General features: G+C 33.5%; 3 protein-coding genes and 2 pseudogenes across 5 annotated transcripts; all 5 read right to left on the bottom strand.

Moving 5' to 3' along the window:
• Window positions 1-2,351: 2,351 nt before the first annotated feature.
• On the bottom strand, window positions 2,352-4,209 carry LOC127721904 (leukocyte elastase inhibitor A-like; annotated as a pseudogene).
• Window positions 4,210-8,237: 4,028 nt separating this feature from the next.
• LOC127721894 (leukocyte elastase inhibitor A-like) lies at window positions 8,238-10,054 on the bottom strand. The gene has a single exon (XM_052228709.1). The coding sequence runs from the start codon at window positions 9,920-9,922 to the stop codon at window positions 8,762-8,764; it is 1,161 nt and encodes a 386-aa protein (XP_052084669.1). The 5' UTR covers window positions 9,923-10,054; the 3' UTR covers window positions 8,238-8,761.
• Window positions 10,055-13,831: 3,777 nt separating this feature from the next.
• On the bottom strand, window positions 13,832-14,707 carry LOC127721902 (neuroserpin-like). The gene is given in 2 exon segments (XM_052228718.1): window positions 13,832-14,326; window positions 14,328-14,707. Coding segments are annotated over 2 exon segments (549 nt in total). The 5' UTR covers window positions 14,618-14,707; the 3' UTR covers window positions 13,832-14,067.
• Window positions 14,708-14,776: 69 nt separating this feature from the next.
• On the bottom strand, window positions 14,777-19,348 carry LOC127721893 (integrase/recombinase xerD homolog). Of its 3 annotated transcripts, XM_052228708.1 has the most exons (3): window positions 18,459-19,348; window positions 16,268-16,420; window positions 14,777-14,887 (listed from the first exon to the last, which is right to left on the bottom strand). In XM_052228708.1, exons 1-3 carry the CDS (start codon window positions 19,267-19,269, stop codon window positions 14,871-14,873), a joined length of 981 nt encoding a protein of 326 aa, XP_052084668.1. In that variant the 5' UTR covers window positions 19,270-19,348; the 3' UTR covers window positions 14,777-14,870. The 3 variants fall into 3 exon arrangements, with proteins under 3 accessions (XP_052084668.1, XP_052084666.1, XP_052084667.1); XM_052228706.1 differs by lacking the exon at window positions 14,777-14,887 and having other exon boundaries at window positions 14,897-16,420; XM_052228707.1 differs by lacking the exon at window positions 14,777-14,887 and having other exon boundaries at window positions 14,897-16,429; window positions 18,849-19,348.
• Window positions 19,349-19,385: 37 nt separating this feature from the next.
• Window positions 19,386-20,459, bottom strand: LOC127721903 (leukocyte elastase inhibitor-like; annotated as a pseudogene).
• Between the last annotated feature and the right edge of the window lie 4,709 nt (window positions 20,460-25,168).

The following is a 25,168-nucleotide window of genomic DNA, read 5'->3' as shown; positions in this document are numbered from 1 at the left end:
TCCATTTTAATGCAATATTATCCGAATTCAGGGCGTATACGTAACGGAAAACCATCAGCTTGAGAGTTTTCATTCGTATGACGTCATGTTATGACATGACGTTAATGCGCCAAGATTATTTATGAAATTTGGCGGAATTTTATTTTATTTTGATTTTATACATTTTTTAAGCTCTTGTGAATTAATTATTTTTGTTATGCATTATAATAGGAATAACGGTTCTGTAGTTTCTTTTTCAATTTCAATTTGAACACAACGAAATCGACATAGTGTTTGCACATAGGTTACGATACATGTGGATTTACGTGGGAGGTAAATAGTAGCAGCCACCAATATGCACATCTCGGAGTCTTTGCTAAGTATAGATACATCGAGAATTTTATCACGGTGTTGTTTACAAAGCGAAAGAAGCACGTCATATTAGAATGTAATATTGATTTCTTTTATGAAGTTTCTTTTTCTGTTGGTTTACGTATGGACTGTTTTAAAGTGCACTTAAATATCCTTATATTCTCAATATTTACTTGGACATCAAAAACATTTTTTTTATCTCACCAAACAATTAGTACCTTTTGTTAGCTATTATTCGTGTGTTTCTTTGTCCTATATGTTCTCCCATTTATTTGTATTGTGGTCCTGTCATGTGATGTTGTCGTTTTGGTGTTGTGTTTGACGTTACCATAAAAGCGGGAGGTTTGGCATGCCACAAAACCAGATTCAACCCACCATTTTTTTTCTTAAAATGTCCTGTACCTAGTCAGGAAAATGGCCATTGTTATATTATAGTTCGTTTCTGTGTGTGTTACATTTTAATGTTGTGTTTTTGTTGTGTCGTTGTTCTCCTCTTATATTTGATGCGTTTCCCTCAGTTTTAGTTTGTAACCCGGATTTGTTTTTATCTCTATCGATTTATGAGTTTCGAACAGCGGTATCTACTGTTGCCTTTATTTATCTTCGAAATTTCTATCATAGATTTAGGGACTTAAAAAAATTTATCATACTGTATCATGGCATTTGCATCAATACCTAAAATTATGATGAAAAGCTATGTTAGATAAATCATTTTCAAAACCGCTCGTACATCCAAGTTTATTGGAATTGTCTACCCAATCATTTGATAATGTTTACCAAATGTTAGTTATCACATAATAGTTTCTGTGTGTTATTTCTGTTAATAAAGTGAATGAGTGTAGATATATTTCTATTTGGCTAAAAAAAAAAAACACGCAAATTTTGACAAATCGTATTGTTATATTGATTGATATTGTTTGATTTTTACAGCTTGTATTTTTCATTATTCAAAAATATACACTTTTACGTTTAAATCTATTGCACTAAAACAGCCATTCAAATCGTACAGATCATTCAGTTGACCGGTCTAAAAATTAATGACCTGTCTCTAATAAAATGAACACGGACACATTTATTGTCATTAATCCTGTAATGGTTTGCACACGTTATTGTATGTGGTATTGTATAGTATTGATTTTTTATGTAAATTTTGTCGTAATAGAGTCGATCTGCTAGTTCTGTATAATTGTGCGCTGGTGATATAGACTCATACCTCGAATAAGCGATCATCTAAGTACCAAAATCTATGACAAACGCGACGATTTTAATTTTGAAATTATAAACAACAATATACCAACGTCACCTGCATATGGGATATACATTTCCCAACTCATTCGGTATTCAAGACGTCGTACTTTTGTTATTTTACTTTTAATAGATGGGAAGGGTAAAAAACTAAAACCACCAAGTGGTAGAATCAGGAGGATGGACGAAAAGAGCGTACGCCACTATTTCATCAAAAACAAACAAGATTGTGATATAAAATTGTAAAATAAAATATTACACTGTGCTGCTGTCGGCGCTATTTTTAACATTCTGGATCATTAATTACCTTTTCATTAGACAGCCTTTCTTACGTATGTGTATCTGCCTATCTCTTATAATATGTTACGTCCGCCTTTTCATCAAATGTTGTTTTTCCTCTTGTTTATCTGTCTGTCCCTTATTACATGTTGTCGCTGCATGTATTCCATCTATTGTAATTCAAGTTTTCGTCAAATATTTTTCGTTTGCTTATAAATCATTACAGTTAAAACAAATCTTAGATTGTTTCATGATGTTGAAGCACTGTCATCGTTTTGTATCGTACGGTTATATTCAAGTACCTAGTTTGGTGTCGTAGAACAGGCTACAATCGATGTATGACCTTCTATCAAGAAAGGAATAAAGCTTTTAAAACAATTCCAAGCAAAACATGACCACAACTTTTGAAGGTCACGAGAAAGATTGTGTAAAATGTACTTTAGTTTTGAATAATAAACTAACAATTTATTCTTTTATATTACATATATACAAGACGAATAAAACAAACAAACATTATAAGAAACAAAACAAATAAAATAACAAGCAGAGAAAAGCATACCTAAATGTACAGCGCTTATCTTTTACTTAAAAGGTGACACATGTTACAAACTTGCTTATAGCAGTTAGTTATGTAAGGGTAGAACTTTTCACAAAAATCCAACAACTGTTGAATATAAAAACAGATTGTTTTGCAAAAAAACCTACTCATGGTGTGCATCAAGGCAGATAGGTGTATACGATGGGTGTATTAAGACAAATACTCATAAACCCTCTAAACAACTTGCCTGAAATCAGTCCACTGATTGTTAAATGAAAGTTGTTCTTATTACGATGGTTCCAACTATGTTCTTATCAACCAGATATTTTATTCTTCTCATTCATTAGCAGGAAATATCTTATGCATGCTATTAACTGTTCAATTGTATCAATGTAAAAATAAAAATAACCAGTATCTCTGGTACATATTATATACTATTTTTGTTCAAAATAAAAGTCAAACACATGTTACTGTTAAACTATGGCCTGGTATATCTTCCAATGAACAACGGTGTTCTTGTTTCGTCGTCCTGAATCACAAACAGGAAAGGATGATCTGCAACAAATTGGAATGGCCGGAGCTCAGGTTCCTGTAATGAAGTAATCCTTCCAACAGTTATCGTAGTAGCAGCTGAAATGGCTGGGGCTTAGGATCCTTTACTGATGTTGTTCTAAATCCAACAGTTATCGCAGTAGCAGCTGCTGCTTCGCTTCCCTCTTCGTTCACTTCAATATAAGCTTTATGACGTGCATCAGTCACGCACACGCGTATTTCGTTAGATTGGAATATTCCACTAAAGTCCGCATTTGTTGCGTCAAAGATTTCTGTTAAACCTAACGCTTTACAAATTGGTATCAAATCGTACTCGCTTGTCATTTTAATTTTGGGAATTCGTATCATTGTCTTCTGTGTCTTCAAACCGCTTAAAAGTTTCTTGAAATTATCCGTGGTAAGTTTACTTTCTAGTTCTGAGAGTCCATCACCAGAATTTGGTAAAACAAAGATCATAGAGATCTTGTTTCCCTGATATGGCAGTTGTAAAACCTTGCAGTCAAGTGTCAGGTCTTCACCAGATTTTGCATCAAATTCACCATACATCATTTGAACTAGCTTTCAATCATTCACTCTCACGAAAAAGTTTCTTTGTGAAGTGTCTTTCTTGTTGAACTCTTTTTTCCACGTACCTTTAAAGTAAATAGCGTTTACTACTACTAATAAAGTATCTTCGTTAAACACACCTTTTGGAATCATATTTCTAATTCGATTGTTTGTATTTGTGGAAATCCAATCATTTATTGTCAATCGTGACTTTTCCGTCTCCGTTTTAAAATCCAAGAATTCAATACCACTGCCATAATATGTAGTCGCCTTTGTAGAAAAAGTGTTCGAAAGATTAAGATGCTTACTGCCGTATAACCTGTTTGCTATAGATAATGTAACTCCGGTTGTTGTTCTCATTAAGAGTTCGTCATTAAGAAGTTTGTATCCCTGGTCGATATCATTTGGTTCTTGATATTTGAAAATAACCGACTTCATCTGGGTTTTGGTCGTTTTCCCGGTTCCAAGCATAAGGAGTAACAATGCTGACGTGATACTGTATGGCGAAATGAATTCATTTCCAGTTCTGTCTAGTTTGCTATACAGGGAGTTGGAAAAATTAGCTATCCCTTGTTCGAAGATCACATTCGATTGTTTAACCTTAGAAGCCATTCAAGAGCTTACAAAATGAAATAAAGCAAATATGATATGTGTAAATTGTTTTAAGATGCATCTTTATATATACTGGACTTGTCAGCCTTGACACTTGTTTGTTTGTTAGAATATATTTAACACTTGTAAGCCATGAATTAATTGACGTCCTTCCCAAAACAATGTCTTCAATCAGTTACATGTGTTGTAGTATTTATATTGTGATTTACTATTCCTGACAGTTGCATGCATTTAAAAAAAGCATCATTTGTTAAACATTTCTACTCGATTAATTGTAGAAATGATGTCATAGTAGTTTAAAAACGACTAAATGAATAAAACCAGAATCTGCTATCAGTTCCCATTTAAAGGAATGCAGGAACGAATTTCAACAATGAAATAAGTTCAAATAAACGTAGAAGCAAGTCTTTGAAATATACATGCATTACCTGATAAGCAAAAAATGCAAACAGCACATCAAGTAGCATACATCTATCCCTGTCCTGATAGCAATTTGGAACAATATCATTTGTACAGTTTTTAATTCTATTTCATCGAGTTTTTGTTTCCTTTTATGACCTGTATCTTTATAGTTTTTTATATGAATGTGGTGTGTGGGCTAGATTCAATGACACAACAACACCTATCGACAAAAAAGCCGCGAACGACATCTAGATGTCAACATGTGGTCTTTAACATAAGACAAGTGTCTTTAGAAATGGTTGTCAGTTAAGAGTTTGACATACACGATTATTGCAGACACTAGTCTGTTGTTGAAGACCATATATTGATCCACAGGTGTCTTTTATTGTGTTTGGTTGGTGTCTCATCAATGAATATTCACTAAAGGATATGCCAAATGATTAATCCTAATTCATGTAAGCTAGATCATTGGAATACCAGAAACATATATAACAGAGCGTATAATAAAAGTTTGTTCAGAAATTGAAATTTACTCTTTTACAACGGTATGTTAAAACACAAATACAAGCACAAAATACCTTACCAAAGAAAGCTCGTATTAGTAAATGCAAAGTGTTAAACCAGCTGATAGGATATCTTATCATCTTATAATGTAACATCACCGGTTCTACTTCATAATAGATTTCGTACAACAACGCCATTAAAAGCCGTAACACGCAGCTTGAGCTATATCCTTCGTAAATCCTTAAAACTGATAAAAGAGACAAAAAAGTTATTTTTTTTTTATGATAAGAAATAATATAACCGTTTTAATATCTTGAAAGCTTTTAAATCATCACATAAGTCAAGCGTCGAAGTGACCGAAAGAATTTTTTTGGAGTTTGAAGGAGATCAATACATCAAACTTCCAATATTAATACAAATGCCTATTAATTGACTGATCGAAAACTGAATCAAAAGAAAAGCACAATTGTTTCCTTTCTTATTATATATTGTGTGGACATTTGGACCGACACTCTTAACTAGACTGTGATGTGTTTTTACATTTCGTGACAGTCGACATTGAAGACATGTTACACCACATAGAACATTTATGTGATTATGACTCCAAATCAACCAATTTTTGATTTTGCTAATAATTGCATTATGCAAAGCGGAGAACCAGCAAATACATATTTTGGAGTCGTAAAATTAAAGACAAACAAAAACGAATAAAATGGTCAAGATATATTACATTGAACATGGAACATGCATGGAAGGTACTGGGATTTAAATTAAGACGACAGCAGTTAATCGATGGAAAATCTCGTAAATCAATCAAGAAGAGACAAATGAAAATAAATAAATAAATAAATAAATTTAGGGAATCACATGAACTGCAGAAGGAGCAAGACCAGATGAGTAGAAGGCATAACAATTGCTGTTATGCATGCATCAATCGCCATGCTATTCCACTCAGTCAAAAACTAATTTAAATCCGCCACATATGCATGTGCAATTTATGATCAAGACTCTGGCAAGTTGATATCTTCCGTAAATATTCTAATGTGTTTGGTTTTTTGAAAAATTTGATGTCAAACGCAGATAGATGTTTGATAGTATCTTTATTTATTTGTTAGTGTATACTCTGACCGATTATAAGTTTGACATACATGCAGCAGAATTTGCTTACCCTTCCGGAGCACCTGAGATCACCAACAATTTGTTGTGGTGTTCGTGTTGCTCAGTATTTCGTTTTTTATGTTGTGTTTTGTATACTGCTGTTTGTCTTTTTGTCGTTTTTTTATGTTTCTTGCCGTGGTCTTTTCAGGTTTAATCCACTGATGAGTTTGAATATCGTTTTGTATCTTCCGCCTCACGTTTGTATATATACATGTCAAATGTTTAAAACTGTATACTGACCTCGAGAAATATCCACAAGCAAGAATTGATTGGTGTCTTTATATTTAATTTCCCTTTATCTGAATGAAGATGTACCATTGGTTCTCTCTTATGAAGTATCTTTTTCTTAGTCGGTTTACGTGAAGACTGTTTTGAAGTGCTTGTAATTATCTTAATATTTTTAACATTTAACTTACAAATCAAGAATTTCTTTTCTCACCAAACAATCAATTATCTTCGAAATTTCTATCATTGATTTCGCAAAATACCCAAAATTGTGATGAAAAGCTATGTTAGATAACAAATCATTTCAAAAAGCTCGTACATTAAAGCTTGTTGGAATTGTCTACCCACCCATTTGATAGTTTTACCAAACCTTAGTTATCACACATTGTTTTGTCTGTGTTATATTGTTGTTAAGAGAGTAAATAAGTGTAAGTATCTTTCTATTTGGCTAAAAAAACTAATTTTGAAAAATCGTATTGTTATATTGATATTCTCTAATTTTTACAGCTTGTATTTATCTTTATTCAAGAATATCCTATAAGCTGTCTTCGCTGAACTGTTACCATTTTTCCGTTTAAATCTATTGCCCCAAAAACAGCCTATGAAATCGTACAGTTCAATCACATGACCGGTCTAGAAGTTCAAGATCTCTACATAAAGAAATAAACACGGAAATAAACACGTATATTTCACTTGTCATTATTCCTCAAAAAGTGTGCACACGTTGTTGTATGTGGTATTATATAGTATTGATTTCATGTAAATGCAGTAACCATAGAGCCGATGTGCTAGTTGTGTTTGTAATTTCTGTGTAATTATGCGCTGGTGATATAGATTGGAAAATTAAAATTCTAAACCACTCTTGGTAGAATCAAGAGGTTGGGACGTAAAGAGCGTAACCCCAATTTTCATAAAAAAAAAGAAAAATTGTGGCATAAAATCGTAAACAAATAAATATTTCACTGTGCTGTTCTCTGCGTTATTTTTAACCTTATGGATCATTACGTCCCCCCTTTCATTTGTATCTGCCTATCACTTATTACATGTTGTCACTGCCTATTTTCTGTCTTTTGTAATTGAAGATTTCGTCAAATATTTCTTGTCTGCTAATAAATCATTACAATTAAAAAATAATAAATTGTCTCACGATGTGGAAGCATGGTCATCGTTTTGTATAGGAGGATTACATTAAAATACCTAGTTTCATGTTGAAGAACTGACTCCAATTGATGTATGACCCTCTATCAAGAAAGTCATAAAGCTTTTAAAACAGTCCCAGAAAAATAACTACAACTTTTGAAGATTACGGGAAAGATTGTGTAAAGTGTACTTCAGTTGTGAATAGGAACAGAACATTTATTCTTTCATATTACTTATCTACAACACAGAGAAATCAATCAAACATCATAAGAAACAAAACAAATAAAATGCGAGGTAAAGCAAGTATAAATGTACATCACTTATTTCTTATTTAAGCTTGCAAAGGTGACGCATGCTACAACTTACCTATAACATGTATAACATGTGTTTATCTACAGGTAAAACCTTATATAAAAATCCAATCAGTGTTGAAAATAATAAACAAAGTTAGTCCTGCAAAAATATCTACACGTTGTGTGCATCAAGGCAGATAGCTGTATACGATATGCATATTAAGACATATATTCATATATCCCCTAAACAAACTTGCGTGAAGTCATTCAATTGATTAAAAAATAGTAAGTTTTGTTTTTATTACGATCGGAACATAAAATCGAAGTTTTTATTAACGAGCTGAGTGCGTTTTATTTTATTTTTCTTATCTTTAAGCAGCAAACTAATAATGCATGATATTAAATGTTTAATTGTATCAAAGTAAAGATAAGAATTATCAGTATTTCAGGTACATATTATTTACTAGTTTTGTACAAAATAAAAGTCAAACATATGTTACTGTGACACTATGGCCTGGCATGTCTTCCAATAAACAGCGGTGTTCTTGTTTCGTCGTCCTGAATCACAAACAGGAAAGGATGATCTGCCAAAAACTGGAATGGCTGGGGCTTAGGTTCCCGTACTGAGGTAATCCTTCCAACAGTTATCGTAGTAGGAGCTGTTGCTTTGCTTCATTTTTGTTCAGGACAGATAAAGCAAACAAACATCATAAGAAACAAAACAAATTAAACAACATGTCAGGTAAAGCAGATCTAAATGTATAGCGTTTATTTTTCTATCTGAGCAGGAAATTATTTATGCATGTCAATAACTGTTCAATTTTATAAATGTAAAAATAAAAATAACCAATATTTCTGGTACATATTTTATACTATTTTTGTTCAAAATCAATGTCAAATACATGTTACTGTTAAACTATGGCCTGGCATATCTTCCAATGAACAGCGGTATTCCTGTTTCGTCATCTTGAATCACAAACAGGAAGGGATGATCAGCAACAAACTCAAATGGCTGGGGTTTAGGATCCTGTATTGAAGTCACTCCAATAGTAATTGTAGTAGCAGCTGCTGCTTCGCTTCCCTCTTCGTTCACTTCAATGTAAGCTTTATGACGTGCATCAGTCACGCGCACGCGTGTTTCATTAGCTAGGAATATTTCACTAAAGTCTGCAATTTTTTCGTCAAAGATTTCCGTAAAACCTAACGCCGTACAAATTGGCTTTAAATCGTACTCGCTTGTCATTGTAAATTTGGGAATTCTTATTATTGTCTTCTGTGTCTTCAGACCGCTTACAAGTGTCTTGAAATTATCCACGGAAAGTTTATTTTCTAGTTCCGAGAGTCCATCACCAGAATTTGGCAAAACAAAGATCATAGAGATCTTGTTTCCTTTATACGGTAGTTGCAAAACCTTACAGTCAAGTGAAAGATCTTCACCAGACATTGCATCAAACTCACCGTACATCATATTAACCAGCTTTTGATCATTCGCTCTCACGAAAAAGTTCCTTTGTGTAGTGTTATTCCTGTTGAACTCTGTTTTCCACATACCTTTAAAATATATAGCGTTTACTACTACAAATAAAGTATTTGCATTAAGAACACCTTTTGGAATCATATTTTTAATTCGGTTGTTTGTATTGTTTGAAATCCAATCATTTATTGTCAGTCGTGATTTTTCCGCCTGCGACACAAAATCCAAAAGTTCAATAGCACTACCATAGTATGTAGACGCTTTCGTAGAAAAAGTGTTCAAAACATTTAGACGTTTACTGCCGTATAACCTGTTTGCAATAGATAATGTAACTCCCGATGTTGTTCTCGTTAAGAGTTCATCATTTAGAAGTTTATATCCCTGGTTGATATCATTTGGTTCTTCATATTCGAATATTACCGACTTCATCTGGTTTTTAGTTGTTTTGCTAGTTCCAAGCATAAGGAGTAACAATGCTGACGTGATACTGTATGGCGAAATGAATTCATTTCCAGTTCTGTCTAGATTGCTATACAAGGAGTTGGAAAAATTAGCAATCCCTTCTTCGAAGACCACATTCGATCCATTAACCTGAGAAGCCATTTAAGAGCTTACAACAAAGCAAATATGATCGGAGTAAACTATTTTAAGATGCATCTGTATATATACTGGACTTGTCAGCCTTGACACATGTTTGTTTGTAAGAATATATATAACACTTGTAAGCCATGAAATAATTAACGTCCTCCTCAAAACTATATGTCTACAATCAGTGACCTGTGACTTCATAGCTTAGATTCACATTATGTTGTACGTCTGTTGTTGAAAGTTGCGTGATCTTAATAAAAAGAAGGGGCGAAAATCAACTAAGGCATTGGACAATGAACGTAGAAGCAAGTCACCGTAATGTATATTATTAACTTATATGGCAAGAATGAAAAAATGCACAAACTTATTACTAAATTGTCCGCTAATAAGTAGAATACAGTTATCCTTGTCTCATGACGTATTATGCAAATCACATTTGTACAGTTTTGTTTTCAAATTGCTTTGGCCTTAAGTTTTTTTGGTATTGTTTTATGTTTTCTTATTGTTGTGTATCTGTTAAGATAAGTTAACATCCATCGACATTAAAACCGGAGGAAGATATCTATAGGTCAAACATGTGGCCTTTAACACAACACAAGTTTCTATAAACATGGTAAAACCATTCAAGTACATGTTTCGTACAGACACTAGTCTGTTAAGGTTGCTTGATCATTAATGAATGTTCACTTAATAATATTTCAATATATCAACAGTTTCATGTTTCGTAAAATACTAACTCGTCCCAAATTTAAAAAATTGTGAATAACGTGACATGAATCAACAGGTGCCTTCTACTTCACATGTCTGAAGAGAATTAAAAGCCATTAAGTTATAGCTTTATACAACCACTTACAAAATTCAATACGTTGAACAAGGTAATAAGCTTGTGTTATGTTTAACTAGTTGTTTAGATAGCATCAATAAGTCTTTTATACTCGGAATACTGGAATAACAAAAACAAATATAACAAAGCATACCATACACATTTATACAGAAAAGGAATTACTTTTATTATACCGACACTCAAAAGTAATAATAAAAAAAAAAATAAAAAACGCAAATACAAGCACAAAAAAGGATGCTCGCATTTAGTAAACGAAAAGTGATAAACCCGCCGATACGATATCTTACCATCTTACTTTGTATTATCATCGTTTTTTCTTCAGAAGAGAATTCGTACAAAAAATTCACAAGTAGCCCGAATACGTAGTTTTGGGTTATACTGAGAGTCAATCTGTAAAAGTTAGAGAATGGACGAGCGATTTCTTCATTGATGATGAACAATCGAGCCGTTAAAATTATTTTTGAAAGCGTTTAAATCATCAGATAAGTCAGGTGAGACGTAGCAGAGACGAAATTACTATTTGAATGGTTTTTGAGATTGCAGCATATCAATAGTCGTATCAACGGATTGAACTTCCAATGTTATTAATACGAATGAATCATAACTGATTAATCAAAGACTGAATAAATCGAAAGGCATCCTTGTTTCCAGTTGTTATTCATTTCTTTAAATTTTCATTAAAGGTAGAAACTGATTCACGAAAACAATCTGTATTGCATATTTAGAATAGTTTTAAAGCTATTTTGAGCGTGACCTATCTTCCAACAACGCAAATCCGGTATGAAATCACGACTTTATTATTATAACTTCACCTAACCTTGACAATGTTGACTGCATGTGGTTTATTTCTTGATGAAAAACTGGTAACAATTAAAATAAAATAAGTTAACTTATCATCTATTACGAATTAACATGCACAACGATCAAACATGTGTGGACGGACACGTATGTAGGCGTATATAATAATTAATGTGAAAATAAGGAGATGTGTAACAATTGCGAAATAGACTAATTTCAAGTAAACAACACATGACCAGGTTACGAAAAACTACAGATCCGTACGGTCTTCAAAAATGAACAATACTCTTCCGTATTGTAAGTTATAAAAGGCTTTGAGATGACAAAAGGCGACAAAATGTATAAAAGTTAAAAAAATGATAGCCGATCTATACGAAAACAGTATTTTAAATATTTTGCAGACATTTAATAATTACAACAAGTGGATTTTATGCTCAGGGTTTGGGACGACATCTTTATGGTTTGGGACGACATCTTTATGGTTTGGGACGACATCTTTGGCGTGGTAAACCATGTTTGTGAATCCAAAGTCGATGGGACGACAAAATGTAAAACAGTAGAAAACAACCAATGGCCGATTTATACGAAAAAAGTACATGAAAACATTTTAGAGACTAACTAATGACAACAAGTGGATTTCATGCTCAAGGTTTGGGACGGGCACATTTGGCAGGGTTAAGCATGTTTGTGATTTCAAAATTGAACTTATTTGGGTTGGTTTCCTTATTCTGAAGACTTGGAAACATGCAAATATTTGTCACTGATAACATTCTCACAAAACATCAACGTACAAATTGGGTAACATATAACAGTGCGCTCAAGTTTGTCGGAATTGTCTACCTAACTATTTGATAAGGTATACTAAACATTAGTTATTACTCTATGTTTTTGTCTCTACTATTGTTGTTAAGAAAGAAAATAATGTGTAAGTATCTTTTCAGTTTGCTAAATAAATCTTACTGTCGTATTGATATTGTGAAATCGTTTCAGTTGGTATTTTTTTCATTATTCATGTGAAGATGCGTAGACGTATTACATAATATAGCCACTAGTAGTCCAATCTTATCTGAAACAGTAAGCGTGATATAAACAGTTCTTAAAAGACCGAAAAATAAAATTCGTAGTGTGTTTTGTGTACTGTTGTTTGTCTTTTGGTCTTTTTTTCCCTTTTTTGCCATGGCGTTATCAGTTTATTTTCAACTTATTAGTTTGAATGTCCATTTGGTATCTTTCGCCTATCTTTTATGAAATAATTGTCAATCATTTAGTTCAATTTTCAGACGGATGCACTGCAGTTATTTCACTACTGTTCAGACAATTTGCGTGCTGTCACTTAAGATATGTTCAGTCTATGTTCAGATGGTTCAGTAATTGTGATTTAAATGTACACATTTACAAAATACTGAATTGACTGCAAGCATTTTATGAGCAGTACTAAATTAACTGCTGTCGACATGTCTTCTACAAATTGACCGAACGACTGAATATGACTGAGTAATTCATTATTCAGACTTTTCAGATGTTGTTAACATAAAATTTACCATTTAAGACTTAAATCCATTTACTATTGTATAATAAAATTTCATGTCAAAGAAAAATTTTGTCGCGATAAATCTGATGCGCTAGCTGTGTTTGTAACTCCTGTTTGAGTTTGTTCTAGTGATGTAGATAAAGAAGGTTAAAAATCCATATCATTTTAAACACCAAGTGGTAGAATAACTTCGGACATAAACAGAGTATGCCTATTTTGATCTAAAAAATAAGATTGTGGCATAAAATCTTCAAAACATATTTCACCCTGCTGCTCTCAGTGCTTTTTGCAATATTCAGGACAATAAAGCCCCATATTTCCCAAAATTTTCTTGCTGCCTCCTGTTTATTATTTATAACATGCTGTCATGGCATGGTTGCCGTCTATTTTAATTCAATTTTCCTTCTAATATTGCTTGTCTCCTTTGAAATTATCACAATCTAAATAGAAACTTAGGTTGTCTTACGATGTGGACGCATGGCCATCGCAGGGTATTCAAAAAGGATATCGTAGATCTGATTTTCTATCCATGTATCAACCTATATCAATAGATATATGGCACATTAAACATAATTCCATACAAAACAGGACCACGGCTTTTGATGCTTATGATACTGAGAAAGCAAACAAACATTATGAGAAAAAAATCAAATAAAACAAACTTCAAGGAAAAGCAACATTTATGTTTTACTAAAGATTTGAAACCACAAACTAACTTTTTATTAGTGTTTATTTACAGACAGATCATTACAAAAATATCCAAAATTATTCAAATATAAAGTATTTAGTTATACAAAAACCAAGGTGTGTATCCACACAGATAGGTATAAAAACCTACATGTGCACAATGTGTATATTAAGACAGATATGTATACACTTTCGTAAAAATCTTTGCGTAAAGTCAAGTACTTGATTAATATATAACAGGTTCTAATTAATTTTGATCAGTACGCATTTGTTTTCATTCAAAAATATGTTACTGTGAAATTATGGCCTGGCATACCTTCCAATGAACAGCGGTATTCCTGTTTTGTCATCTTGAATCACAAACAAGAAAGGATGATCGGCAACAAATTGGAATGGCTGGGGCTCAGGAATCCTTGCTGAAGTAAATGATACAGATAACAAAGTAGCGGCTGCTGCTTCGCTCCCCTCTTCGTTCACTTCAAGATAAGCTTTATGACGAGCATCAGTAACGTGCACGCGTGTAACATCAGCTTTTAGCATTTCACTAAAGTCAGCATTTTTTGTCAAAGATTTCCGTTATTCCTAACGCTGTACAAATTGGCTTTTAATCGTACTCGCTTTTCATTGTAAATTTAGGAATTCGTACTATTGTCTTTTGTGTCTTCATGCCGCTTACAAGAGTCTTGAAATTATCCGAAGTAAATTTACTTTCTAGTTCGGAGAGTTCATCACCAGAATTTTGCCAAACAATGATCATAGAGACCTTGTTTCCTTGATATGGCAGTTGTAAAAGTTTGCAGTCAAGTGTAAGGTCTTCACCAGACTTTACATCAAATTCACCGTACATCATTTGAACTAGTTTTTGCTCGTTCGCTCTCACGAAAAAGTTCCTTTGTGAAGTGCCATTTGCGTTAAATTCTTTTTTCCATGTGCCTTTAAAATAAATTTATGTTCTTATTCAATACTTCAAACGAACATAAAGCATTTACAAAGTAAAAACTCAACACAGTTTTTGGTTATCAGCTCGCCCCGACAGCACAGAAAGCTTATTTTTATTATAAACAATAAACAAATGTCCAATTTGCTGTCATCGACCGCTGCCATCACATATAAACACAATCTACAATAGAAAAATGTTCTATAAGTTGAAGAAAAAATCATTTCGATTTACATACATGTATTTTATCAACTATTTTCTACATAACATACTGATTCACATTCCTATGAAGTCTTAATAAAAGGGGTGGGTGGGTGGGAAAACGAACCTTTCTGTCGGATAGGCGAACCTCGAATGACAATTCTAGATATCTTATTATAATTTTAGCGCTAAAATTCTAGCATGAAGTTATCATGATTGATATAACTTAAACCGGTAATAACTTACTGATGGTCCAATCAAATTAAACATAAACATGTTTTGATTTAAACACACGTGTTAAAAGTAAACAAATACACGTGTTCCCGAGTAACCTTTATAAATACATTTATGTTCTTATTCAATACTTCAAACGAACATAAAGCATTTACAAAGTAAAAACTCAACACAGTTTTTGGTTATCAGCTCGCCCCGACAGCACAGAAAGCTTCGATTGATAAAGAAAGGGACATAAAGAAAAAGGGGGGACAAACAATATAAATTACAATCCTAAATTCTTAGATACTGACAATCTGTTGAGTATACTCTCTTTAACATAACCATCTTTGGCTTTATCACTTTTCCATCTCCCGTGTTTCTTAAACAACCGGTCATCTATTCCAGCTTCTGCCGCGGCAGTAGCTCCTCCTGACCTCAAACTATGTAAGCCAAACTGTTTTTTATCAAGACCTAAACTGTCAAGTGCAGATAACAATAACTCTCTGGCTCTGGTGTAAGAAATATGACTACTCTTTCTAAGTTTGTATATATTCAAAGATTTACAATAACAAATAGATCTAAAAATAAAATCATTCGATTCTTCAGGAATGTTAGCTAACTTTAGATAACGCTGAAGTACATCTACCGGGCATGTAATATTCCCTGTTTTTGAAATGACAACATCTTTCCCTTCCCTATATACATCAGTTTTACTCTTGACTAAATGAAGTGTAAGGTAAGTAGGGGAAAACTGTATATCAGACCTTCTCAAGTTAGCTAACTCGGAGAATCTTAAAAAGCCAGCATAGGCTAATAAACACATACATGCTATTCTTACATCTTTTAAATTACAAGTATTATTAGCATATTTACATACAATATTTTTCAAAATATGCGGTGTGATAGGTTCTTTTTTGACAACTGAATGACCTATTTTTCTATGAGCCCCTTCAAGAACAGATGCAACTAGATTATTTTCACTGGGATCAGCAACGCCAGCTAATTTATGTGCCCATTTTATGGCGTAAAAAGCATCATTTAATTTTGAAACCGATTTTGCAGTTTCAGACAAATGAATTAAATATAAAGAAATATGTAAATGAGATGCTGGCAATGGTGAAAAAGAATATTGACTAGTCCACTTACACCATGAATTGAAGGCATATCTATATTTCTTCTGAGTACTCGCAGCCTTGGACGAAAGAAGGAATTCTGGTAACTGTTTGAACAAACTGCTGAGATCATTATTAGAGGCAACTTGTGAATTAAAGTCTGACCAATGTCCTACTGAAAAAATATCTGAAAAACGTAAAATTGCAATAACATTTTATATACATATACAGAGGACGAATTATTAGCATATTTCAGATTTCTATACACAGTAAAATATAATATATATTCAAATATTTCAACGCCAGCTACAATATCTTTATAGATACTAGGGCCATAAACTGTAAAACAAATTACCATGCCTGCTAAAATATCATTATAGATACTAGGGCCATGTCAAATAAAAAACCAAGCCTGCTACAATATCATTACCGATACTAGGGCCATGTCAACATAAACACCCATGCCTGCTACAATATACATATACTAGGGCCATGTCACAAACAGACCATGACTGCTACAATATATCTATATATATATTAGGGCCATGTCACAAACAGACCATGCCTGCTAAAATATATCTATATATATTAGGGCCATGTCTAAGATGCATCTAGCAAAACAGCCAAAACTGGCGAACCAAACGGTTCAATTCCGAATATCGTATTCTTATTCGAACCTTGCTTATAAATACCATCAGTATTTTTAAACACAATAACATCTTTTACGTAATCTTGATAAATCAGATGTTTATCGAATATCAAAGGCCAGAATGCAGCAGAAATCCACTTAGGCACAACTAACGTGCCTCGAGCTTTACAAGCTATAATGTGTTTAATCGATCGTATCACAAGATTAATTGGTGGAACTAGCCAATTATTTTCATTGGTCCAAACTTGAGAAAATGCATCAACTGCTTCAGAATCAGGTTGCCAAAATAAGGAGTTAAATCTCATAACTTTTCTATTTTCGACACTTGCAAACCTGTCAATCGAATAAGGACCCCACATATCATTTAAAAAATTGAAAAATATATGTGTGACTCCCCAGTCCTCGAAATCAACCATTTTGCTGATGTAATCAGCCTTTTCATTTTCTTTTCTGGGAATCCATTGAATGTCAATTGATATTCCTTTTTGAATGCAAAATGAAAAAATAGATTTTGCTATAACATGAAGATTTTCTTTCATACTTCCCGAATTAACAATTTTGACACAATTTTGATTGTCAGTAAACCACTTTATAGTTTTTCCTGTGAAACTATTCTTAAAAGAAAAAAGGGCCAACTCTATAGCTTTCAGCTCTCTCCATGTGGAGCTTTGTACCGTTTCACTACATGTCCACATCTTATGGAAAATCTTATTTTCTAATTCAACGGTGTATGCACCAGCGGCAATATTACTAGCATCTGAGTATATGACAACAGAAGATTTACTGTAATGACATAAATTACGATAGTTAATCATGGTGACATTTTCTAACCAGAACTTTAACTCTGATAAAACCTCGACGGGTTTGTACCCTGTAATGAGAATATCCCACCCAATTCTACTTTCAATTTCCATGTAACAGAACTTTGACATAATTCTAGCCACATTTCCGATTACGGGAGTCATAGAAATAATTCTACCTACAACCTGAGCTAAAGATCTAGCTGTAACATAGGGAAATTTAGCCAAAATTACATTCAATGAGAAAATCAAATCGTCAACTCGACGTTGAGTAATAGATAATTTGTATTCTTTCGAGTTCCAAACTATTCCCAACCATTCTAACTCGGTAACAGGTTTAAAAACAGACTTCTCCTCGTTAATAAGGAAACCAGCATCAATCAAAGACCTTTTTACGAAGGACGATTGCTCATTACATGTATTTTCATCTGGACTCATGCCAAATCCATCATCTAAATACAAAACAACTTTTATACCGTTTCCACGCCAAAATTTTACTAGTGGCCTCAAACATTTAGTAAAAATGTACGGACCGGTAGTAATTCCGAAAGCTAAAACAGTATAGCAATAAAATTGACCTTCCCACTGAAAACCTAAGAAAGTCTGTTGCTGTGAGCATATGTCTAAGTGAAAATAACCAGATTTTAAATCAAACTTAAACAGATACATATCTTTGTCAAAATATTGTATAGCTAACTTCCAATCCTCAAATTTTATTTTTTCGCGCTTTATGTGTTTATTCAATTGACTCATATCTAAAATAAGTCGTTTCTTACCGGACTTTTGAGTAGCAACACTCAATGGATTTACCACATATGGTTGAAAAGGCACTTTAATTACGCAACCTATTTGAACTAAATCTTCAATTGACTTTGTGACAAATTCAGTATTCTGCCGTGCTGATCTATTATTTCTGTGGTACATTTTAAAAGGTGTATCTATAAATGGAATAACATAACCATTTTTTATTGTATCAAGCACAAAAGGACAAGCACCTATATTTTCCCAATACTTTACATGACAAGCTAATCTACCTTTCACCCCTTTAAATTTATCATATGACTGACAATTTTCAAAATATTGAACTTGATCTAAAAAAGATTCTATATAATCGTTATCAACAAAACATGTAGAAAATTGGTCATTAATAGTGTCTAAATACTTATCATTCACAATGACTGGAGAGTGACGTTCAGGCCCTACTTTACTACTTCTGGTAGGTTGTGGAGTTGCTGTTGGATGACCTGAGACTGGCGAGAAGAGGACAGTTTTTTCTCCAGTGGCCTTGTTGCTTGCAGTAGTGGCACGTGTCGATTGAGCAAGGCTCACGCCTTGCGAAGCTCCCACGAAAGGGCTGTTGCTGATTACGTTGATAATGCTGAGCGTAAGCAGGGTTACCATAAGATTCCGCAGGTTGTTGACGAGGCGGATTTTTTGGGTAAGGTTGCTGGCGAGATTTTGACTTCTCCTTGGAGGTACGGATAGCTCTGGTCTCAGCTTGTCGTATCTTTCTCTCATCTTCAGAATCTGAAGCCACGGCATTGGATTCGTATTCCCTAACGGTTCCCCAACCAGCAGGGGAAGCATCAGCTATGCGTATTTTCTTATTACGGCTTTTGATCTTATCAGTTATGTCAAGAACTAATCTATAGGCTTGAGTATTGGAGTTAGGGATGAATTTTGAAAGTTTATTAACAGTGTCTAATAATTCCTCGTTAAAGGTGTACTGAATTCTGTTTCCTTCCCCCTTAAATTTTAGAGTGACGTCCTCCTTAATTTTTCTCTTAAGGCAATCTTGTTCTTGTATGAGTTCAGATTTCAACTCACCTAACTTGCTGTCTAAAATTGTCTTAAAAAGCTCTACAGTATCTACCAAATCAGACGACTTATCAGCTGCTTTATGAATATTAGGTGGCGGTAAACTATTATCTCCTTCGAGTAGTATGTCTTCATTCAATTCCAGACGTGGAGAAGATTCGGACATTTTACCAAGTGGCGATTTAAGAAAAAACGAACCTTTCTGTCGGATAGGCGAACCTCGAATGACAATTCTAGATATCTTATTATAATTTTAGCGCTAAAATTCTAGCATGAAGTTATCATGATTGATATAACTTAAACCGGTAATAACTTACTGATGGTCCAATCAAATTAAACATAAACATGTTTTGATTTAAACACACGTGTTAAAAGTAAACAAATACACGTGTTCCCGAGTAACCTTTATAAATACATAGCATTTGGTATTACTAATAGTGTGTTTGAACAAAGAACATTTCTCGGAATCATATCTTTTATTAGATTGTTTGTATTTGTGGAAATCCAATCATTTATTGTCAATCGTCATTTCTCCGCCTCCGATACTAAATCTAATAATTCAACATTACTGCCATAGTATGAAGACGCTTTCGAAGAAAAATAGTTCAAAAGATTTAGACTCTTACTGCCGTATAACCTGTTTGCAATAGACAATGCAACTCCCGATGTTGTTCTCGTTAAGAGTTCATCATTAAGAAGTTTATATCCCTGGTTGATATCATTTGGTTCTTCATATTCAAAAATTACCGACTTTATCTGGTTTTCAGTCGTTTTGCCAGTTCCAAGCATCAGGAGTTACAATGCTGACGTGATACTGTATGGCGAAATGAATTCATTTCCAGCTCTGTCTAGTTTGCTATACAAGGAGTTGGAAAAATTAGCAATCCCTTCTTCGAAGACCACATTCGAACCATTAACTTGAGAAGCCATTAGGAGAAGAGTCTACAACATGAACTAAAGCAAATATGATAGGTGTAAATTGTTTTAAGATTCATCTTTATATATACGAGACTTGTCAGCCTTCACACATGCTTGTTTGTAAGATTATATATAACACTAAGTCTTGTAAGCCATGAATAATTTAACGTCCTTCGTCTACAATCATCGACATGCATTACTTAGTAGCATAGATTCTCATTATGTTGTACCTCTCTTATTGACAGTTGAGTGCACTTGATGAAATCCGCATTAATTTTATCTTTTTTAACTCTTTTACTCGATAAATTGTAGTAAAACCAAGATTAATCAATTACCTATTAAAGGACGGCAATTGGTTTTTCGAGGAATCAGTTCATTTGTCACGCTCAAAATATGCCAAAGGGCCTTTCGTTCATTGAACATAAATGTTAAAGACACTCTTGTACATGTCTTACTGTAGGAACAAATTGTCAAAACACTTACGTCAGAGAATTGTTTTGTGACTTAAAATGCCTCATATATATAACAAATGATGGCTCTGAAAAGCGCATTTTATGAAAGCTATCCTTGGTACCAGATGGATTTCAAATACTTGTTTCTTCGTCACTCTAGTCCATGGACTTCTCACCTGGCCGTTGCCATTTTGTTTACATACGTCAGTGACGTCATTTTGACGGGAGATAATGTGTAAAAGTCGATAAGGCTCAAAAGACAATAAGGAGTTATTTACCAGGCAAATAAAAGGATAATTCATCGCATAATATTACTTCTAAGGATAATTCGACATTCCTTGAATTAAAATGATAATTAACCCAAATAGTTCATTTTGATTCTGCATGAGTCTTCTTACGGTCATGTTCATCTTCAGTTAGTTTTTGGTGATTATTTTAAGTTATTTGTTAATGAAGGTGCCACTACAGCTTACCTCGACCCAATACTTGTACCTGAACGTAATACAGGATCAATAGAAACACCCATTTAAAACACTATGATATTAACTGATTGGTCGAACACTGGATAAATCAAAAGGCACCCTTGTTTCCATTGTAATTATACATTTTATTTTATTTTTCAAGCAGGTGAAAACTGACTCATGAAACAAATTGTATTATATATTTAGAATAGATTTATCCTAGTTAATTTGAACTTGTTCTGTTTTTCTACAACGCAAATCCGCTATGAAATCACGATTTTATTCATACAACTTCACCTGGCCTTGATAATGTTGACTGCATGATGTCTATTTCTTGATGACAAACTGGTCAAATTATCATAACTTACGAATAATGTTAACATGCACAACATTCTATGAAGGGCCGTACGGGTCATAAATCATTTTCTTACACGTACGCTAGAGGTGCGCGTAACAGTTTGTTCACGCACCCTGGAGGTACGCGTACCTGTCTGTTCACGTACCCTGGAGATACGCGTAGCTGTTTATTTGTGCAGCTAACAGCAACAGAAAACCTGTCATCCCTTTCCCTGAATAATGGATTATCTGTGTCAACATCATTTCTTTATCCAATCAATTCAAATTTCGCAAAATTAACCGATCATTAAGGTTCAAATCTGTATTAGTCACAGAATAAAAATGACACATGATAACTTTTCGTCACTAACGTAATCTGCATACAAAACCTCTCAAACGCAGCCATTAAAATTTCGTTTTACATTATTTAAAAATGTACTTGCATCGTTCTTTTAAAATGTTGTAAAAAAGGCCTGATTTGATTGGTCAAATAGTATTCTCCAGCAGACGAGTTCATTGTGCATAGGGAATAAAGGTTATTCAGCATAGGTGTTGTGTTCTATGTTATGGTGAGGTTGAAGAGTTACCGAATGTCGTTATCACAATCACGTCCTCTTTTTTTCCGAATATGACCTACCAAATAAGACATATCTGGGCAGACCCAATCAAGCAAAAAGCATGTTTAACCCCGACAAATTGGTCGTTGTTTTTTTTTATCATTTTTACTGTCTCACATTTTTGTCATCCCATGGCCTTTGATAGTTTAAAATATAGACGGGGTTTGTTTATTTTTGAAAATCGTACAATTACCTGTAGTTATTCGTACCCTGCGTATTTGTTGCTTAATCGAAGTTGGTCTATTTCGCAATTATACTATATCTCTATTTGTATACTAATTATTCTATACGACTACAAACGTGTTCCTCCAAACACGTTTGATTGTTATGAAGGGCCGTTCGGGTCATAAAAAATGTTTTTGTTTTGTTACACGTACGCTAGAGGTACACGTAACAGATCGTTCATGTACCCTAAAGTTACACGTAACACGTTGTTCACGTACCCTACAGATACACGTAACACTTTGTTAACGCACCCTACAGTTACGTGTAGTTTTAGGCTACGTGAACAAATAGTTACGCGTAACTGTAGGGTGCGTTAACAAAGTGTTACGTGTATCTGTAGGGTACGTGAACAACGTCTTACGTGTAACTTTAGGGTACATGAACGATCTGTTACGCGTACCTCTAGCGTACGTGTAACAAAACAAAAACATTTTTTATGACCCGAACGGCCCTTCATAACAATCAAGTTTGGAGGAACACGTTTGTAGTCGTATAGAATAATTAGTATACAAATAGAGATATAGTATAATTGCGAAATAGACCAACTTCGATTAAGCAACAAATACGCAGGGTACGAATAACTACAGGTAATTGTACGATTTTCAAAAATAAACAAACCCCGTCTATATTTTAAGCTATCAAAGGCCATGGGATGACAAAAATGTGAGACAGTAAAAATGATAAAAAAAAAAACAACGACCAATTTGTCGGGGTTAAACATGCTTTTTGCTTGATTCGGTCTGCCCAGATATGTCTTATTTGGTAGGTCATATTCGGAAAAAAAGAGGACGTGATTGTGATAACGACATTCGGTAACTCTTCAACCTCACCATAACATAGAACACACAATAATCTAAAGCTAGAATCAAGTGTTAAAAGTTTAATTTGTACAAATTACTGTTTATTTTTTGTTGTGGATTGAATTACAGATTCTCTAATTTTAATTTCTGACAGCTTTGACTAGTACATGCCTGATTGAAATCATAATTGTGTTCGTCTAACTCGATTCCATAGATAATCAATCAACATTGCTATAAAATATATGATTCCTAAAATTGTATGACATATATAACATGTTTAAACACCTTAATATGTAAAATCTAAATAGTTCATTTGCCAATTATCGATTTAATTCTTTTATTACACACTTTTGACTCAAATTGCTTCCCTTTGTTAATTATTGACTGGTTCTATAATTTGAAAGTGATATGTTAGGGTTTTAACCAATTTTTAGTGAAAAATAACTACTTGTATCAAAATGTGTTGGTATAATAAAATCAGAATTGATGTAATTAAATCATTTGAAAAAACTGAATGGAAACACACATTACGCATAAATAAATTTGCCTTTTCTGCTAGCTCTTAATTGTCAATGGAAATTTATGTTCGTCCAAAGGGTGGCAGCCAAAAAAACAATATCTACTTACACGGTCTAATACGGAACTTGCCAAATAAACTATTAATTGATAAATAGTACCATTTACTTCTTTCATGAAAGGGAGTAGGAATATAACCTTCAGTGCTGTTAATTTTTTTAATGTATCATGGGCTAACCGGGATTCGAAAAATTACAATTGTGTAGGATACGCTGAACTTGGAAATTACTTTCATAAAAGAAAACTAAAACTACTACACAATTTTATCTGTTATCCCTCCAAGGTTGAATAAATATTTTCATTCCAACAATGAACCAATTTCGAGTTGGTCTGACATTGAAGGAAATTACAATTTTTTTTTTGTAATTTTTTAGAGTCACAGTAGAAAACAGAAAGACCACAATTTATTGTTTTGCAAACCACATCTAGTAAATGTAAACAAAACTGTGGCCAGTTCTACCTAATTTTGTATATTCTTCTAATTTAAACGAAACCAGAAAGTAAATATCAATTGAAGATCCTCTTCCAATTTTACTTATTTGGTACCGATCAAATGAATTGCCGTTAGAGGCAAGTTATTTCAATTGTTGAGAAACCTTATCGTCTTCAACTAAAAAGCTATTTTGATATATATAATGAATGAAAACTTAATCATCCGAATCCAGTTGATGTGTCTAGAGCAACGAATGACTAAATTTACCAGCTTATCGATGCAGCTTCGATGTTCTTTAATATATTTCATATATTGCAGCAACATAGGTTTAATGTTTAGATATCTCAGATGATATATTACGCTCATGCAGGATACTACTATGGTGACTTAACTAACTTTGGTGTGCTCCTTACACAAGAACTGCGTCAACAGTGTTATGAGGAAGAACGACTGAAATCGACTTAACATAAAATTTACTGTCATTATCACGAATTGATTTCCCGATACGATGTGTCTGTGTCTCAACTCAAAAGCGACATGGTCTCGTTATATATATATCGTTTGATACCCGAAAAGTCGTATAATCTGTAATTTTTCAGATTTTGACATTTAACATCACATGGTGGGTGATAAAGTCTTATCAGGACGCGCCAACACTGTTGACGCACCTGGTCTTGCTTCTTTTGGAGTGCATGCAACTCCTTCAGTTTTAGTTTGATTTGTCTTCTTAATCAAATCATAAGATTTGAACATCGATAAATTACTGTTGCCTTACTTTAGTTATGTTCTTAAAATATTTGATCACTCATTGTGACATCAACGTCACTATAATCTACTAACTTCAAATTTC

Source organism: Mytilus californianus, unplaced genomic scaffold (genome assembly GCF_021869535.1).
Source record: "Mytilus californianus isolate M0D057914Y unplaced genomic scaffold, xbMytCali1.0.p SCAF_12, whole genome shotgun sequence".
Classification (NCBI taxonomy): domain Eukaryota; kingdom Metazoa; phylum Mollusca; class Bivalvia; order Mytilida; family Mytilidae; genus Mytilus; species Mytilus californianus.
This window is presented reverse-complemented; position numbering and strand designations above follow the sequence as displayed.